Source organism: Rhineura floridana, chromosome 7, assembly GCF_030035675.1.
Source record: "Rhineura floridana isolate rRhiFlo1 chromosome 7, rRhiFlo1.hap2, whole genome shotgun sequence".
In the NCBI taxonomy this organism is placed as follows: Eukaryota; Metazoa; Chordata; class Lepidosauria; order Squamata; family Rhineuridae; genus Rhineura; species Rhineura floridana.
Window position 1 is genome coordinate 58565632 of NC_084486.1, and position 20742 is coordinate 58586373.

At 40.4% G+C, this 20742-nt stretch overlaps 1 protein-coding gene across 3 annotated transcripts in view; it reads right to left on the bottom strand.

The window, feature by feature from the left end:
• Positions 1-1471: 1471 nt before the first annotated feature.
• MKI67 (marker of proliferation Ki-67) overlaps positions 1472-20742 on the bottom strand; it is a 42999-nt gene continuing 23728 nt past the window's right edge. For 2 of the 3 annotated variants that reach the window (XM_061635660.1, XM_061635658.1), the window contains 5 exons: positions 16352-16474; positions 12249-13321; positions 10732-10804; positions 5978-9616; positions 1472-1903 (listed from right to left, as the gene is read on the bottom strand). In XM_061635660.1, coding sequence (XP_061491644.1) covers positions 1773-1903; positions 5978-9616; positions 10732-10804; positions 12249-13321; positions 16352-16474 — 5039 coding nt within the window. In that variant the 3' untranslated portion in view covers positions 1472-1772. The remainder of the gene's footprint in view (positions 1904-5977; positions 9617-10731; positions 10805-12248; positions 13322-16351; positions 16475-20742) is intronic. The other variant, XM_061635659.1, reaches the window with a different exon arrangement.

Genomic DNA, 20742 nt, shown 5'->3' on the forward strand with positions numbered 1-20742 from the left:
ATGAATGCCAGGTGTGTGCATACTTTAGGCTTGTGACATGTCCAGTATTCCAATCATCACCACTGTATCATCCTGACATGAGGCAGAGATAAAAAAGCCTACCCTGAATTTTGTGTCACCCAGTCAGTTATGGCACTGTGCTGGAGCAGCACAATGTTGAGATATTCAGATAAAAAATGAAAATGAAAACTGAAATAAAACAAAATAAGAGGGAGTTGGAAGGGCTGGGCACAAGCAGCATGAAGGATGCGCAGGGTAGGGTATCCTAAGCAGCAGTAATTTTATCTTAAGGAACACTGACTATTCCAACTCAGGATCCAAGAAAGCAGTGGGGTGTCACAATATTGCCTGTCCTAGAAACAGCCATTTGCTTGAAACACTTGGTGGTGGTGAAACACTGCTCGAGAGGCATTGTACGACTGGGAACTGGCAATCCAACCCAGTCCATCCCTAGTCTCCTTGCTGTTGCTTAGGGCTCTCACTGTAGCAAGATCCAAGCCAAGGCTGTGTGCAATTTCAGTGAGGGATGCTGAAAACTAAATTGTCATAGCTTTGACGTACTATGTCAGAGGATATTAGAATTCTTTTTCTCCTTTAAGAGAGAGCTTTTGAGAGCTTGCCAAAACCCTTAATTTCATTGCCACTAGAATTCATGCTAGTGGGGCTACAGAGCCAAACAGACAAAGGCAGCTGCTATGGGATCTATGCAAAACAGAAATCATATTCTGACAATAAAACTGAGGTGGCAACACAGGAAAGGAGCACTCAGAATGCTGGAATGAGTGAGAAACAGTACCACCCAGGTACACTGTTGAATTGCTACCCAGTAAGAGCTCAAACAGGCAGCTTTCCCAGCCTTATCCCTCAGGACAGTGTTCTTTAATCTTGGATCCAGATGTGGTTGGACTACAACTCCCATTATCTTTGGCCATTGGCTAAGATGGCTGGGGTTGACAGGAAGCTGTAGTCTGACAACATCTGGTTGAAGAACACTGCCCTAGGATATGGTAACCATGGATAAAGACCTGAACCTTAAATATATATATTTTGAATTAATACCATCAATTGTGGGCAGGACTGGAGCTAAAAAGGAAATGACAGCTCCCTCACAAAGTTTCAAATGTATATGGCCTGGGAAAAGGTTAATGCTTCCCATACTGGCAACCCCCAATGACTGTGATATGTGGAAAGGAAAGAGCCAAGTATCAGTTCTCTTTAAGACCACTATATACTGATTGGTGTTCACCTAGACTGTTGCTGAGGTGCTATAGATGGCGGTGGTTGGCAAAGGGACTGTGTAGTTCTGGAGCTATCGACAATAATGCTGTTATCTATGCCTTATTCTTTCAAAACGATTAACTGAAGGTTGACTGTAAACAGGGTAAAGCCTAACTTGTGCTTCTTTAGCAGTCATATTAGCCTGGGGCTGGAATAATAGAATAAAAGGACATCGTTTTAGATAAACACGTGGTTTAATGTCAAAACACAAATGGAGATTAAAATTTCTTAGGACAATACAGATCAGAGCAGCCAAATCAAAATTCCAAAGCCCTTGAATCTTTAAACATAAAGCCTTATAAAATATTTGAAAAATGTATATACAGAACATTGCATGGGAAGGTGTCAATGTCAAGGAATGAGTTGAAGTTATATAAACAAAATATTTTTTTTTAATGCAGAGCATACTTTACAACCTTGGATTCAAAATCTTAATATATGTCCATTTACTCTGCAGGAAAAATTATACAACCCAGCACCCAAGATTACAATATTTATTTTTTTGTTCTTCTGCTTGCTCTTGTCTTGCCTTCTGTTTCTGTAACAGGCTCAACTGTAGCTTTGGAATGTTCTTCTTTCCTTTTCCCCCTTTTTCCTTTTTGCAATGTTACACTTTCAGCATTTTCTGTTTGTAAACAAAAATTATGAATATTACATGAAGTAAAACTTTTTTTATATTCTGTCTGGAATAGCAAGATTAGATAACGATATAACATTTTAATTATCTATAGATCTCTATGCTGTTCAAATCGGTTCATTCCAGGCTTACTATCCACTCTTTGCCAACTTACATGAATCTTACTTGGAATTTCCAAACAGAAAACAACAGTGGTAAAAACAATCAGAATTCCTTAACAGAAACTTCAGAATGAAGGTAGCAAATTTGAACCCTGAGAAGTTCTGTGGTAGAAGTTTGGAGCACTATTCCCTGCACAAAGTCACAGCAAAGGAAATTAGTTCCAAGGTGTAGGATCCCCCACACCCACAGTAGTATCTCACTCCTTCTAGGAGTTCACATGTAAGAACAGAATTTCATATTCTCCACTTGGTGGATATGAGATACAAATAATTTTTTTTGAAGTTTTAAACTAGTAAATATTAAGTTTATCTCAAAGAATAACTTAATATTAAATAATCTGTAATTTAAGCATATCAGCCCCATAGTTAATCTCTGAATCAAAGCCTTCTACCAGATTCATTTGAATTAAAGGAGGCTTTTCTAAGTGGAGTAAGATCATTTCTCATGTACTCAACCTGCCAAACAAAGGTATTTCATTTTCATTTCATAAAATGAAACTGCTCTAGTATTTGCACCAACAAGCAAATCTTGCATCTGTCAGTCATGGACATTTCAGTTTTGTTTGCTACTGCTGGTTAAGAATGAGCCTATATAGGAATATTTAAAGACGTGTCCTTTAAAGGGAAACGTGAAAACATATGCAGTATGACAAATGCTATGCCCATAAGTACTTTCTAGTTATGCAACACCTGAAGGCCAAACGTGCCCTACGTGCCGGAGCACGGCCTTGTCCTTCTTTATTGGATGAGTTTCAGTTGGTGCAGCTCAAGGAAGTGGACAAGGTGCTTGGAATGGTTCGGGCAACCACGTCTGTTCTGGATCCTTGCCCATCTTGGCTAGTGAAAGCTAGCAGGGCTGGGACCACCGGTTGGGCCAAGGAAGTGGTTAACGCCTCCTTGAGGGAGGGAGTAGTCCCTGGTAGCCTCAAGGAGGCAGTAGTGAGACCTCTTTTAAAGAAACCCTCCTTGGACCCAGATAATCTGAATAACTATAGACCGGTGGCGAATGTCCCTTTTTTGGGCAAGGTTTTGGAGCGGGTGGTTGCCAGCCAACTCCAGGCGCTCTTGGATGAAACCGATTATCTAGATCCGTTTCAATCCGGTTTCAGGCCCGGTTTTGGCACCGAAACAGCCTTGGTCGCCCTGTATGATGACCTTTGTCGGGAGAGGGACAGGGGGAGTGTGACTCTGTTGATTCTCCTTGATCTCTCAGCGGCGTTTGATACCATCGACCATGGTATCCTTCTGAGGAGACTCGCAGAGTTGGGTGTCGGGGGCACTGCTTGGCAGTGGTTCCGCTCCTACTTCGCGGATCGTCACCAGAAGGTAGTGCTTGGGGAACATCACTCGACACCATGGACTCTCCATTGTGGAGTCCCCCAGGGATCGGTCTTGTCCCCCATGCTTTTCAACATCTACATGCAGCTGCTGGGTGCGGTCATCAGGAGTTTTGGAGTGCGTTGCCATCAGTACGCTGATGACACGCAGCTCTATTTCTCCTTTTCATCTTCCTCAGGTGAGTCTGTTGATGTGCTGAACCGTTGCCTGACCGCGATAATGGACTGGATGAGAGCTAATAGACTGAGACTCAATCCAGACAAGACCGAGACATTGTTGGTGAACGCCTTCCCTGCTCAGATGGTGGATGCTTACCCTGTTCTGGATGGGGTTACACTCCCCCTGAAAGAACAGGTACGTAGTTTGGGGGTTCTTCTTGACTCTTCCTTGTCTCTCGAGGCCCAAGTGGCCTCGGTGGCACGGAATGCGTTTTACCATCTTCGTCTGGTAGCCCAACTACGCCCCTATCTGGACAGGGACGACCTCGCCTCCGTTGTCCATGCTCTGGTAACTTCAAGATTGGATTACTGTAATGCGCTCTACGTAGGGCTGCCCTTGAAGACAGTTCGGAAGCTTCAGCTGGTGCAGAACGCAGCTGCCAGATTATTGACGAGGACCAGTCGGTCTTCGCATATAACACCTGTCCTGGCGCGTCTGCACTGGCTTCCTATTTGCTTCCGGGCAAGATTCAAGGTGCTGGTTTTGACCTATAAAGCCTTACACGGCGTGGGACCTCAATACCTTGTGGAACGCCTCTCTCGCTATGAACCTACCCGTTCACTTCGTTCAGAATCTAAGGCCCTCCTCCGGGTACCAACCCATCGGGAAGCCCGGAGGGTGGTTACGAGATCTAGGGCCTTTTCTGTGGTGGCCCCTGAGTTGTGGAACAGCGTCCCCGAAGAGGTACGCCTGGCGCCTACACTTCCATCTTTTCGGCGCCAGGTAAAGACCTTTTTATGCTCCCAGGCATTTTAATCTTCTTAACTTTTTTAATCTTTTAATCTGTATTTTAATTTTTGTAGTATTTATTTTGTTTTTGCTGTGCTTTTCGTTGTTTGTTTGTATATGTTTTTGTATTTTTATTATGATATATTGTATTTTATTTTGTTTGTTCACCGCCCTGAGAGCTATTTCGCTAAGGGCAGTATATAAATTGAAATAATAAATAAATAAATAATAAATAAATAAATAAATACAACTGAAATACATGAACTATCAATTGGAAACTTGCTTTAAATTTGCCTTTTTATTGCTGATTTAAATAATAAGAGTTAAATGAAGCCGCCCTGGTGAAAAGCACTACATCTGGACAGGGCAACTAAGCTGGTCACTTACTGTGGGCAGAAAATTTATTCTGTCCCCTCATTAGGCAGATGCAGTTTACTAAAGATGTGAGAATACAATATTTAAAGATGCACTTTCATTTGTACACAAGAATTTCTGAAACTTCCTCTTTAAAACTATTACTCTTGTGCTGCATTGACTGACGCTAGGGTTTGTCCTCCCACTTTCAGGAGTAGCTTCTCATAGGAAGAGACATTCTGAAGTGCCAGTATCTGCATGCAAGTTCTCTGTATAGCTTGCTGGATTAACTTAACATGCTTAATGTTTGTTTTGGTAAATATTTATTACTGATTTTATATAACTTACATTGTGCACATACTGGCATTAATGATTTCCTGCTTCCTTGGGATGCAGTTCTTCCCTCCCAGCCTTCCTAACTACAGTATTCAGATTAGGGAATTCTTACTAATAGTGTGCATTTTAGGATCCAACCCATAAAGACTAGGCTTTAAAGACAGGAAAAAAATTAACTTGAGTAATGTCTAAGCAAGTTCAGGGGAAAAACAGGAATGTTAGCTTTTCAAGATATTCCCCTATTTGTGAATCCAGAAGTTCAAATCTATGCATCAAATCTGTGAATCCCATGGCACTCTCACTATATCCTATAAATAATGCAAAAGATCTTAAACTAGAACCTTTCCGCATATCATTCACAATCATAATTATACTACAATCGCCCCTACTGGGATGGGTGGAAGGTAGATTGGGCTTTACTAGTAGATCCCTAGGTGATTTACAATAGGGTTGCAATGCAATACACACTTACCTGGGACTAAGTCCCATTGAACCCAATGGAGCTTAATTCTGAGTAGACGTGTAGGAGTGCAACCTTAATCAGCAAGGGATTTTTATTCCCAATTGTTTAACAATAGCAACAATAAAACCACTTTTACGATCTAAATGAGGCTGCTGGAATGAAAAAAGCTAACTAGGACTGAACTTTTGTATATAAAACGGCTGTGAGCTCAGTTCAGTTCTGGTCCTTAAAACCAATCTCTAGGCTCAGAATGTGCTCAGAGGCATCCTGTTCTTTCATTCTACCTGTATGTTTTTGAGCTTGGCTCTCACTGGTAGATCTCAATTGGTGATATCTAAATTTCATGTGTTACCACAATCTCTCTTATCAAAACATTAAGATTTGTATTAATTATGAGTCAGAACATTAGAATCTTAAGCATTATTTAAGAAGTGTGAAATGAGAAAAAAGCTACTGACATACCTGCTTTTGGTTTTGTTGATTTATTTCCTGGAATTAAGTTTTTCATGTCAGAGGTGGTGGTATTGGCTTCTGAGACGCAGTTAATCTGTTTCCTTCTGCCCTGTTTGGTTGAATATTTTTGTGCCAGCTGAGTTGAGAGTTCCAAATCACAATTTTGGTCATTGTTAGAAGTAACAGCATGATCAGCACTTTTGGGCACGCTTTTTCCTTTTGGAAATTTCTGTTCCCTGCCCTTTGAAGCACCTTTCTTTTCAGAAACAGTATTGTTCAGAATCACCTGTTGATCTTTAGCAGTATCACCCCCTGCATTCAATCTATGTTTTTCTTTGAGAGAAGCAGAAATAGTTGCTTCAAGAGCACCAACTTTTCTATCTCTTCTGCTGCATTTCGCTGCCTTTTCAATATCTACATTTTGCTTTTCCTGAAAATCATCTTCTTCAGCAAGTTTGTGTTTTCTTTTGATGGATATGGAAGGTGCCACTATTTTATTTTTGTTTCTTCTGCCATGTTTTTCTAGTATCCCTTTTTCAATAATATCATTTTCAACAAGTGCGTTTTGATTTCCATTGCCAGGTTCACCTTTGTCTGAAGGTGATGGTGGCATATTGATGCTTACTTTGAAAGGATGCATTTGAGATGCAAGAACAACCCTTTTTTCTCTGTTGCTCTTTGATTGGTTTTGGAAGAGAGAACAATTTTCCAAAGGCATCATGTTATCTTTTACAAGAGTGGCCTTTTTACTATCATCTCCTAACTGGCCATTACTTTCTATTGAGATTTCAGAAGACACCAATTGTTTTCTTCGACCTCTTTTGGATACATTTTCTTTTGTCAGACTTTGTAAATCTTCAGGCATTTTTTCTTGGTTGCCATTATTAAGCAATCTTGGTTTTTTATTTGCAGAAACTAAACTTCCTGCAATTATCTCATCTGTTTTTCTTCTTCTGCCTCTACGTAACAGCTTCTCACTTGCAATTTCCAAAGCCTCATTTGGCTGTCCCACTGCACTTTTAGCTTTGGATGATGGTAAAATGTCATTTTTGTGGGAAGAAAGAACTGTTTGGAACACAGGGGCAATCTTTCTTCCTCTGCCCCTTTTTGATTGACTCTCTTTTACAGTGACAAGCATATCTTGGTCTTCTGCATCAGCTGCCTGTTTACCATCACATTCTGTGGGTGTTTCATGAGAAATGACTTGCTTTTTTCTACCTCTCCTGCATGGGTTCTCTTTTGTCATCTTTTGCCTTTTTGCTGTGCTGTGCTGTAAAAGAGGTTGCATGCTTTCCAAGGTCATGTTATGAGTTTTATTAGGATTCTCTTCAATTTGAATTTCTTGCAAATAACATTTTTGTTGCACAGAACTGCAGTTATCATTTGTTGGGCCCTCTTTTGTAAGATCAATGTTTTCTAAAGGAGATGGTATTTGGCATATAGGGGCAATCTTTCTTCCTCTGCCTCTTTTTGAGTTATTCCCTTCTATAGTGACAACGGTATCTTGCTCTTTTATATTAGCTGCCTGTTTACCATCACGTTCTGCAGATGTTTCATGAGAAATGGCTTGCTTTCTTCTACCTCTCCTGGGTGGATCCCCTTTTGCTACCTTTTGCCTTGTTGAAAAAGTATGCTCTATAGGAGTTTGCACACTTTCCAAAGAAATCTTTTGAGCTTTGTTAGTATTCTCTTCATTTTGCATTTCCTGCAAAGAGCATTTTCCTTGGACAGAACTGACACTGTCCATTGTTGGGTCCTCATGTGCAAGAGTAATGCTTTCCAAAGGTGATGGCATTTGGCACACAGGAACAATCCTTCTTCCTCTGCCCCTTTTTGACTGATTTTCTGTTACGGTAACAACCGTATCTTGGTCTTTTATATTAGCTGCCTGTTTACTGTCACATTCTGTGGCTGTTTTATGAGAAATGGCTCGCTTGCTTCTTCCTTTCCTGGGTGGGTTCCCTTTTGCTACAGATTGCCTTCTTGGTGGACTATGCATTATAGGAGTTTGCACACTTGTGAAGGGCACCTTTTGAGCTTCATTGGTATTCTCTTCATTTTGAATTTCTTGCAAAGACCATTTTTCTTGGGCAGAACTGACGCTGTCCACTGTTGGGCCCTCATGCACAAGGGTAATGCTTTCCAAAGGTGATGGCATTTGGCACACAGGAACAATCCTTCTTCCTCTGCCCCTTTTTGACTGATTTTCTGTTATGGTGACAACTGTATCTTGGTCTTTTATATCAGCTGCCTGTTTACTGTCACATTCTGTGGCTATTTCATGAGAAATGGCTTGTTTGCTTCTTCCTCTCCTGGGTGGGTTCCCTTTTGCTACTGTCTGTCTTCTTGGTGGACTATATTTTGCAAGAGTTTGTACACTTTCCAATGGCACCTTTTGGGCTTCATTAGGGTTCTTCCCATTTTGCATTTTCTCCACACATTTTTCTTGTATAAAATTGGAGCTACCTACTGAAGGATCTTCTTTTGCGAGAGTAATCTTTTCAAAATAAAAATCACCTTGCATGTGTTTATCTTCACAGATTTCTAATATGTGCTTCCCTTTAGAAAGGGACATGCAAACCGGCTGTGATGCTGATTTCCTGTTGCTTTTTCGTGATGTATTCTCTTTTGCACAGGAAGTAGAACTTTCCAAAAACACATTCTTTTGTTCTTCACTATCCTTATCTCCAAGCACACATTTTTCTTCCAGTAGTACAGAATCATTCTCAAGCAGAAATTGCACTTTTCTCCCTTTCCCCCTCCTGATGGCATTTTCTTTTGGAATGTCTTCAACAATTTCCATTTTGTATGTTTTAGTTGTGCATTTTAGACTTCCATATGTAGCATCGTTAACAGCTGTGTTTAATGAAACTATTTCTGTTTGTACTGAGGTAGACTTTCCTCTTCTATTTCTTTTAAGTATGCCATTTCCAATGCTTTCTACTCCTGAAGTTTCAAGATCTTGGTTTCCTATTGTGTCTTGTGTCTTTATTTTTGTCAATTTAGATTTCAGATCATTGTTATTTTTACCATTTTTAGATCTTAGAGATTTTTTTGTAATTAACCTACTTCCATTTTCTTGGGTTGCCACATTTTCTTCTAAATCCAAACTTGCTTCAGCTTGTTCATTTCTTTTATCTGCCACCATTTTTGTCTCAATTTCAACTGCAGATGTATTGCTTTCAGATTTTTGCCTTGGACATTTTTCAGCGATGTTCTGATCAAAGTTTCCATTGGCTTGCACATAATTAGGTGATTTTGCTCTCTGGGTACTCCTTGTACACCTCTGTGTGTTCTTTGTATCACATTCCTTTATAGAACTTGATTTATTAGCTTTTCCTCTTCTAGTTCTTCTAGCCGAAGTCAATGGTTCAACCATTTCTGTATCTATTGCTCCAGGATTTGCACTAATTTTGTCTCCATCTTGAGGATCCATTTCATTTGATTGATTGCTTTCAGGCACACACATGAATTCAACAGTTGTTATATCTGCCTCTGATTTTAATGCATTAAATGTGTTACATACAATCTGTCCTTCTAATGCTGAAACATTTTTATTGTTCTCCCTTGGTACTAGGGAAGGAGATTCTCTTTCAGCTGAAGATTCTAGCTTTGCTTCTTTGGTTTCATAGTCATTTCTCATGGACTCTAAAACAAATAAAGCACGTTCATGGTTATTTCACAAAGTATGGTTAGTATGAAGAGGAATAAAAGCACTTATTATCCAAGAAGTCCCAGAGGATGCTCTAAGTTGTTTCAAAATTTGGCTTTGTATTACATAATGCAACATTTCTATCATGTGTTATCTAGAATATTACCATTTCTAACTTTCCCAATCCTTCATATTCCAGAATTTCTCCTAAATATATTCTGTATAATTCACATTTTGCTGCAGGCAGAACACTTCTAGAGGAATAAAATTCAGAAATATTTAATTTAATTGTGGGTCCACCCATGTTAAGTACTTCTTAGTTCTACTAATATCAACAGGCCTTAGAAATACTAAATTACTGTTAAACTGTGCTCACTGTTTGACCCAAATATCATTGCTTAGCAGCATGCATTATTTTATTCATGAGACAAACAGGTATTCAACCACACTAAGCTGCGGTTCTTAGTGATAAATTATTGCAGACCTATGTTGAAATTCAAATCCAATGTGTGTGGATAGATCATTCCTGCCCTGTGTTTAAATAACATTTGCAGACGCCTTACACTTACAACCTAATATGCATAATCTATACACTGCAAGAATCAATGAGGGCAAATCGTACAAGTCAGTGACATGTATTACCCATACACATGTAGGCTTCTAGGCAAACATTAGATCCCTGTATATTGCAAACATCAGGCAGATACACCAGTAAAATAAGGACCCCCTTTTCAATCATCAGCCATTTCCCCTATATCTAGTGTGTGCTTTATGACATAGATGCTTGGCAAGAGGTAAATGTGAGACACTGATTTTTGTGCCCACATCACTGTTCCTTGAATTTAATCTCTGTATTTGCTATGCAGACAAGTGGAAAATCAAGATGGACAGTCTGTACAACTAAGGGCATTCCGTGTATTTGAAGGACCCCTCCCCAATACCCTCATGGTTTTACCTTCATCACTTTATTTCATTATAGTCCTTCTAAAATAATCACCTTTTAAGCATGTGAATATAAAGCTGCTGTGAAAATTGCCACCTAGTTTTAGGTAGTTATTCTTTTGAAAGCAAATTGAAATAAAGTTTTGTTGAAATACACATTTACACGTACCAAGTTCACCTCTGGAATTCATATAAGATACATTATCTTCCTCCAGGAAAGGCACAAATTCTGCCAATTCAGCCTAGAAGAATTACATAGTTATTAGAGCAGCTGACATGAAATGGGTTTGAGCCTATAACACCTTCTGTATCAGTGTTATACAATATTTATATAACTCTGAACTGCATTGACATGTGTGTGTAACTTGGTAAAATTCCTTAAAGATGCAAGCACTATTCCTTACATCATAGCTAATTTAATAGTTTGTAAAGTATTTATGGCAGTCCTGATCTAGACTCCAGTCTGCCAGCTCTCGATCCCTCCAAGTAGTGGATTAGCTAAATTTTTTAAAAAAGAGATCCCATTATACTTACACTAAAGGTATTTGCTCAATGTGTTAAATACTGAAGAACAAAAAGTTAGGTATAACAGAAGAGATGAAAAACCAAATAGCACTACTGCTATAGTAAAATCCTGAATGCACCCAGACTTCACAAGTGCACTAATCACAATTCCGATCATTATCTTAAGATTGGTACAGGTGAAAATAAATCAAAATAAGTGTGTAAATGAAAAAAATGAGTATCAAAAAATTTTGTTCAACAAAGATGGCTAAGAGCGGTTATATTATTTGCAAAAAATTGAAATGGTACTTAGCCTACAGGGTAGCCAATGTCATTAAATATTATGTAGAAGTGATTCAAAGATGAAACACTACTGGTGATCAATGACATTAGCTCCCACTTTTTCTATGTGCCATCAAAAAGTGAAACTATTTTATATATATTCAAGCCCAGTAGTTTCAAATGGCAAGATCTGTGACTAAAAATCCAAAATTATTCTAATTGCTACTCAGGCAAGACTCATCTTGAGTTGGGAGTATTCTCTTCTGTGAGGTCAGATCCTCAAAATCAGGGGCTGCCAACTTTTTCAACGCACATTTGGAATTTTTAGTAAGTACTGTTGGCGCTATCCTTTCTGGTCATATATCTCTCCTCGTGCCAGATCAGTGCCACCCAACCCCATGCAAGACACAGAAAGAAGGCTTGTCTGTGCACACTTTGCTTTCTCAAGGAATCTGGGTAAAAAGTCAGACCCCCCTAGAATTAATCTAAGCTTTACAAAGCAGCTAGAGCTGAAAGAGGAAGTGGGAAACAGCATCACTCTTCCAACTTCCTCCCTCTACTCTTTGTACTTTTCAAAAGATAAACAGGTAAGCACCCTCATCAACAAGGGGGAGCAGAATATCAGAGGCTTTGTGAGCACAAGCACAAGATCTCAAGGGTACCATTGTGTACATGGCTGCCACACTAGCAACTGTCTGCACAAAATGTTTGATCTCTCATTTCAAACTCCAAAGAAGGCTGTTTATTCACCTGCATTCAGAGAATTGTGTGCCATAGAAACATGTCACAAAATCTTATTGTGAAAGAATAAAAGGACCATGTTAATGGTTTATTTTACTGAAATAATTAGTGTAATTTAGTGTAATGCCCTCTCTCAAATATTTAACAAAGAAGGCGTACCTTCTGTTCACCTGCAGTTTCCAACATTTCTTTAACGCCTGTATAATCAACTTCAGGACTTAAACAGTTCTGTTTAGGTTCAGTCATAAGCTTCTGCAATCCCAAGTAGTCATCAACTGGCACAAACTTCTGCTTGGGTGTCTTAAATAGTTGACTAATGCCAACCATATCTTCTACGGGTTCAAATTTTTGCTTAGGTGTCCTCAATAGCCTTTGAATTCCTCCCATATCTTCCACTGGTTTGACTCTTTCCTTGGGTGCTTTGATAATATCAGTATCTTCCCTAGGTACCATTCTTTCTTTCTGTTTTTTCTTAGTAATGCTTCCCATCAATTCTTCTGATATTTCTTCTGGAGAGTTCATAAATTTGGAACACACAATGTCATCTGCAAAAGGCTCCAGGTTTTGTTTGGGTGTCCTCAGGAACTGCTTAACTTCCGAAAGTGCCTCAACCGGTTCCTGCTTTTGCTTGGGTGTCCTCAAAAGTCTCTTGACTCCCGAAAGTGCCTCAACGGGTTCCTGTTTTTGCTTGGGTGTCCTCAAGAGCCTCTTGACTCCCGAAAGTGCCTCTATGGGTTCCTGTTTTTGCTTGGGTGTCCTCAAGACCCTCTTGACTCCCGAAAGTGCCTCAACGGGTTCCTGTTTTTGCTTGGGTGTCCTCAAAAGTCTATTGACTCCTGCAAGTGCCTCAACAGGTTCCTGTTTTTGCTTGGGTGTCTTCAACAGCCTCTTAATCCCCAAAAGTGCCTCAACAGGCTCTGGTTTTTGCTTGGGTGTCCTCAAGAGTCTCTTGACCCCTGAAAGTGGCTCAACAGGCTCCAATTTTTGTTTTTGACTTTTTCTTTTATCTTCCACTTCCAATACACTTGCTTCATCTACTGCTGTTACCAGGGACATATTTTTTCTGACACTTTCTTCTAATGCAGAATTCACTCCTCTGGGAGTCATCTTTAGGTTGTCTTGCTCAAGAGTGACAATTTGGGACGCTTCTCTCAGGAAGGGAGATGCTACATCTTGGTTGTAAAGTTTTTGTTGGCTTGATATTTTGAAAGGTGATACAGACATCTCTCCTACTAAGAGATATTAAAATGAAGTAAATTATTTAATATAGTAAAGACTGATTATAACAATAAAAAGAGTACTTGGTTACATAGGAAATGATGGTTCTTTCTAGTGGAAACAATGGATCCTGTCAACTGGGTTTGTGGATTATTATATAAATGATGTTATCCAGGAAAAGAGGGATACCTGTGTAATACAGTTTTTGTAAACTGCTTAGACTCAAGGCTCTGTTGCAGTCAAATGGTATATACATGTTAAAAAATTAAACAGAACAGTTTAGAAAGAAGCCTCTGCCTTTCCAGATCTAATAGCTGATTTCAGATAATGGTGACTAAAACAATTTCAACCTGAACACGTAAAGTGTGTGTGTGTGTGGGGGAGGAAATTCCACATCCTCTCCTAGCAGCAAACTATCAACTGGCATGTACAAGAGCAGTGCATGCTGTAGGCATAACTTGTAAGGATCAGAGGTACCACAATTTAGACATTCTAAAAAACCCTCCTGCCATTTCAGCAGAAGACTATTCGTATCTGATAATGCATTGTAGAAATGCGGACAAGTCCAGGAGACAGCTGAACACATTTCTTCAATCTGCAATTTGACCCAGAACACCCCTAAAGTTGATAATAATAATAATAATAATAATAATAAACTTTAATTTATAGGCCACCTATCTAGCCAGTGGCCACTCTAGGCGGCGTACAATAAAACATGATAAAATACAATAAACAATATAGCCAGTACAGTACAATGTAAAAATTACAGTATTTAGTAGATTGTTCATATTACAGTTCTAGAACTAGTTCACCTTGGAAGTCTCAAAGGTCGTAAAGGCCTGATGGAAAAGCCAAGTTTTCAGGCCCCGGCGAAATATATCTAGGGAAGGGGCATGTCGAAGATCCATTGGGAGGGAGTTCGAAATCGTGGGGGCTGCCACAGAAAAAGCCCTCTCTCGAGTCCTCACCAACCTAGCCACTTTAGTCGGCGGAACCGAGAGAAGGCCCTGAGTGGCAGATCTTGTAGGGCGGCACACTTTATGACGTTGTAGGCGCTCCTTCAGGTATACTGGGCCGAAACCGTATAGGGATTTAAAGGTTAATACCAACACCTTGAACTGAGCCCGGAAAATAACTGGAAGCCAGTGAAGATTGTATAACACTGGGGTAATATGATCATAACGGCGGCTATTCGTAAGTAAACGAGCCGCCGTGTTTTGTACCAGTTGTAATTTCCGGACTGTTTTCAAGGGTAACCCCACGTAGAGTGCATTGCAGTAGTCTAAACGAGAGGTGACCAGAGCATGTACTACGAGTGGGAGCTGGTGGACAGGAAGGTAGGGTTGCAGCCTTCGGATGAGACGCAATTGACCACAAGCTGCCCGGCATACCGATGAAACCTGAGCCTCCATGGTCAGCCCGGAATCAAGGATCACCCCGAGGCTGCGGACCTGGTCCTTCAGGGGCAGTTTTACCCCATTAAACACCAGGTCAATATTTCCCAACCCTCCTTTGTCTCCCATGAGCAGTACCTCCGTTGATGTACCCCTGAATGAATTGGCTGCAATACCTGAAGGGGATTGCTGTTTAATTATTCATATGTAAAAAAACCAGTACATTCCCTAATATATCTTGATAAGGTAATGCAAGAAATCTTCCCTAAGCAAGACTGAAGGGCACACACTTGCCGAGAGGCCCAAGCCCTTTTCAGGTACAGCCAGCATTTCCCTCCCTCTGCCTGCAGGTGGTTAAGCAAGGCTGCCATTCTTTGGAAGGGAGTGATCAAGGTGATGGAGACAAGTTTTACTCTTCCTCCTTCCTTCCTTGCCTGCAGGCTTGTGAAGATCAGGGATAAGCTACTAGAGTCTACTTGAGTATCAAGGCTGCTGGAATACTGAAAGTGCTCTATGCCATTATGGCATGTTTTCAGGCCTAGGCAATAAAAAGCAAACCGCTCAAAAAGGGAGTAAGAAGGTTTAGAAGAATGGTCGTGATTCTCTCTCTCACCACCTTGTGAAACCACTTAGAACTAAGGTAGAATGATTCCCCATGTATAATCAGGAGTTGGTCTGGTACTGGCCTAAGACAGAATGACCCTGCCTTTGGTGCAAAAAGGGGGAAAAGGGCACATTTCCCCTCAATAACTAGAAAAAGACAAAGTAAGACCGCCCTATGAGACTCTTTATCTTTCTGGGTTCAGCTGAAGGAACCACAAAAAACACAACTCTGTTGTTGTGCCCAGAATATGCAACTCTTTGCAACAGCAGCATGCTTGGTTGTACCCCAGTTTTCCAATGCTCTGCCACCACCTGAAAATCACTTCTTTTACAGGAAGTTTTTTTCAGCTGCACAGGGTTTTGTTTTAGTTTAGGCTCTTTCTAATGTTAGTTTTATTTTTTATCTTTGTTATCTTGAGTTCTCCTGTGCAAAGGCAAGATACTGATCATTTAAAATAAATCATGAATGATCTAATGCTTATTTAGGACCAGCAGTCTAATCTCTTCCCTATCACAGCTCAAAGAATCTTTTTCCAAGTTGAATTATAACCCTGAGAGAATGACTGCATAAAATCTTAAGTGGGAATCTTTGAAAGCATAAGTTTGCCTGCACCCTTACAAAACAGCCCATACAAACTATAGACACAACTGGGCACGGTCAGGGAATCTTTGTATTTAGTAATGTCCTACTCAGAACAGACCCATTTAAATGAATGAATCTTAGTCATGTCCATTAATTCAATGGGTCTACTATGAATAGGACTAGCACTGAATGGTAACCTTGGACTTTTTCTCTTCCAAGTGTGAAAAGTGACTTACGTAACCAGACTGGAAAAAGCTTTACAAGAACTTGGTCAGGTCCAACTAAGCCATATGTACAGTTGACCCACTGAAATCAAGCAACTTATGCAGCATGTCCATTGATATTAGTGTGTCTACCTCTTTCTTGGTTAGATATCACCCACTATTTCCTACAACTTCCAAAGTTTTCACTTGGGGTGGTTTCAGAAAAAAATCAAGTCACCACATGACAGTTAATACACATACCATATTCTTCTGGAGTGTGCATTTCTGAGACCTCTTCTGGTGTTGGCATACAGGTCTTTTGAACAGGAGACAGTGAACTTTTCTGCTTCCCATTCAGTGGAGTGTTGAACATCTCAGCCAACCCTGCAAACGGTATTTAAAGTTCAGTAAACACATACTCATTTAGTTTGTTTGCAATTGAGAGCAATTCATTCTCTTTGCTCGACTGCTCCCCAGAACAACTGTCATATATAGAGTGCAATCCCTGCCTGAAAGATCACACAAGATTTTCAAGCATTCATGCTCATGGCAGTTTACAGTCACAAAACCTCAGCATACCATAAATTAGTCTGAACAAGCTGTGATAGCTCTTGATGATTTATCAATTCTTCCTACTAATGATTAATTACATGCTCACAGATTAGTGGACAAAGAAAGGAGGAAGCCCTAAGAAATATTTAAGTTACAATTGTTCTGGTATCCCATACAGCGGTACTGCAAAGTTTGATAAATCCATTCACTTTCTCATTAAGGGCAAGTGACCCCCTGGAACCCCAAATCTGGCCAGCACCAGTGCTTCCACAAAAAGCCCTGATTTCCTTCCGTATTCTCCAGAGGAAAAGTTCTTTCCCTCTGGGAAGCTGGGCTTCTTTTTTAAAAAAGCAGCAACTGCCTGCAAAAATGAGACAGGAACAAAGAGAAACCACATGCCTTTTCTTCTTCGCTGCCTGTTCAGTTTTTGCAAGCCAAAACTGTGTTTTGCTTGACTGCTGCCAGCATTCTCCCCCAAAAGTCCAAGTCACAGACAGAAAAACACCACCCACCCTCCAAGATCGGGGAGGAAAGGAAATGTGGCTTTGCCAAATTGTGACTTATTGCTGTTTTGTAAAAACATAATGGGAAAAGCCAGCTCTTTTATTTCTTGTCCTCAATGAGGAAAGTGGTAGTTACTTCTCCTTTCCATTAGCTTTTTACAAGGGACCAGAGAAAAGCACAGGTGAGCTTTGCAAAATCTTAGCTTTCTTTGAGAAGGAGACCATCTCTTTCCAACATGTAGGATCAGGGAAGAAAGAAGGGATGGCTTCCATCCTGCAGGTTGTACTTTTTTTAGAAAATACCAGTGGTGTTATGCTGCTTCTGCCTCCTGCAAAACCCCAACAGAAAGAAATGACTCTTCTCTCTACCAAGAGGTTAGAGGCTGTGAAGGATGACTTCCCCTTCTTTTTGTTGGGCTTTTGGACACAGCAATAACTGCTGGTATTTTCTGCAAAAGCATAATTTATGGGATGGAAGCTACTTCTTTTTTCTCCCTCTCATATACCTTCCCCCTTGAGTTTGTGCAGGAAGCAGCAGCAGGAAGTTCCTGCTTGCACCTTCTGCAAGAGACCACCTCAAAGGCAAACAACCTGCCTTTCCTGAGTTTTTCGGACATGCCATAGGACTTGGGGAAGGATGGATTGGGGTCCAGTGGCAATAATTATTCACAGCTACAATTTGTTGACTACTGGTATGGAGATTTAACAGCTAAACAATGAATCCATTTCCACAGATGTGGCCTACAGTGATTTTGATATGACCTTAATAAGATATGGTTTTAAACAAATTTTGATCAAGAAGAACTATATATATTCTGTGCCCCTTTCTGGAAATATGAGGTGTTGTTTAGTGTCGAGTATGTACAATCTGTAATTGAGTATGTACATTTAATGTTGAGCATGTACAATCTGAAATTCATTCATCTCAGCTGTGAAGCACTCATATTTTACAAACAGGAAAATAAATATGGCTTTCCTTTTAAGACAGAGTATAGTTGTTGGCTGTGCATTCACATAGTGGGCATTCACATCCTATCACTGTATATCCTCATAGGTAAAGAGGATACTGCTGTGATGGCTGCTAGTGAGGTGCACCTATATTGCAGACAACCCCTCCCATCCAGATGCCCTCCATGTCTTATTTTAAGATCACAAGGAACAGAAAAGGCTATGGTGCCTGTAAGTGCACCCAGACACTATGTAGCAATAGGCCAGGAGGCGACTAAGGCAGTCTCAAGGCAATATTATTTACAGAGTGTCAGGTGCTGCTGCCTAGCAGTGGGATCTTGAGAGATCTGTGCTAGGGCCGGTGAGAGAACCGTTAAGAGGCCAGGACCCTGAGGTGGGATCGTGACAGGTGGAGACCACACGGAAGGGGTCCTGACAGGCCCTTCCCTCCCAGAACTGTTTTCCTGAATCTGCTTAGTATTTGAATCTGCTCCTTTTCCTCTTCCTGACTCCTTCCTTCCTCCCAATCCCTTTTTCCTTTTGCATTGCACCTATTAGATTCTAAGCAATTTAACATTATAAAGCATGTATAACGCCAGAAAGAAAGTATATAAAAATATGTAAGCTGCAATCCTAACCCTTATCCACTCTCTGAAGGGCTTTGCAGAGCAACTGCCATATCCATACCCAGCAACTCATGGTGGCTGCAGAAGTGTGCGGGGGGGGGGAGGATATCAGGCCCATTTCCTGCATCATTTCCAGATTTTATAGGTGCAGACTGGGCCCAATGCCAGCTGGAGATGGCTGCAAGACCGACTCAGGATCCAGTGGATCTGAGACTGTCTCAGTGCCTCCCTTGAAACACCCCATTTTGGAGCTTTCTGCTGGTGGGGATATGTTTGCCAGTCATCTCAGCTGGGAGAACCAAGCAAGGGAACAGGTCCACTCAATCCAAATCTCCACAGCCTGGCACAAGGGATTTTGGATTGCTGTGCCTGTTACCACCAGGGCTGTGGAGTCAGTCGTGGAGTCGGAAGCAGTTTTGGGTGGAGTTGGTAGAAATGTACCGACTCCGGCTTCAAAATAAATTTTGATTGACAATTTAAAAAAAAAATTAAATTCAAAATGTCAGAGAAGCTTCCCATGAAGTCAGCTGTAGTTGAGCATTTCACCATAACTCAAGATGGAAAATATTTTGTGTGTCAGTGTATGACACAGGACCCAGATGAAGACAAATGCTGTGATGCCAAGATCAGCGCATATTCTGGCAGCGATAAAAATGCTCCTATGAGAGCTTCCAATTTAAAAATACATTTACAGCGCTTTCCAGGACAGTGGAGTCGGAGTTGTGGAGTCAGAAGCAATTTTGGGTTGAGTCAGAGTTGGACAGTAGAAAAATAGAGGAATAGGAGTCGAAGGTTTGGCGTAACAGCCCTGGTTACCATAGTATTTTTTAATTTACTTACTCAGGTTCTACCCTGACCATCATTGGTTCATGATCTTTTAGTGGATTACAACATAATTTTTAATTTTAGCGTGCCAAGGGATGAAAGCAAACACTAAAGGTTGTACTCAATGTAGCATAAAGCAAGTGCAAGAGTCTTCCCCTCTTCTCCCCCTTAAACCTGTTCTGGGGATTCCCCTGAGCCTCCAGAACAGATATGGCTACAGCATAGGTCACACGTGCAGGAAAATTCCCTGGTCCTAGCCAAAAATGTAGTTGACTACCACCTTAATACAACAGTATTAGTCTTTGGCATTATGAAACACTTGATATGGTACATATGCCATTACACTATAAGCCCTGAGTTCAGAGAAGCACAGATTTTCTTTACAAGTTTCCAACAGTTACGTATGTCAAAATACTTTCAAGTCTTAGCCTGATGAGATCTCACTAGCTAGAGAGTCTGAAGAATTTCTAACAACAGGATATGGAGTTTTGGGCAGCATACCTCCTGTCCTTTCACCATGAACAGTGGAACAGAATTATGCAAATGTAATTTAAAGAGATCTAAACTCAGTGTCTAGGAAAATATTCATTCTTTGGGGAAAAGTCAAAGACTAGGTCAAGAGAAAGGGGGATTCGGAGTCACAGATTCAATGGGTTAGGAAAAGCTGCAAATTAACTTGCTTCCAGATTATACAGGTAAACTGAGTTCTTAACAAAAGAGAGAACTTTCATTTGGGGACATTTTAAACTGTTAGTGTGACAAAATGACTCTGTTTATTGTTTAGTCATGATCAGTTATATCAGGCATTGACCTATCTTTTAAACAATATCATAGTGCCATCTGTTGGCAAAGTCAGGAGCTAGTAAGTTGGCATGCATAAAAAACTTGTTATAGCTAGGAATTGGTAAGTTGGCAATATTAAAAACCACTGAATGCCTCCTTCTCATCACTTTCCTGTAAGCATGTTTGCAATACAGTTTTCCAACAATTTGGGACAGATAGATTGAGCCACTTTTATTTCTTGAAGTTTTAATGTACAGTGTATGCTGCATTAGAAATTGGTACACAGTAGTACGGCTTTCATACAATTAAAGAAATGTTAGCTATTAAATTGGCCCAGATTTACATATTAAAATAATTCTTATGTAAATTCCTCGAATTCAACAGTGGCATTCTACAGAATGCCTCTTTTGATCAT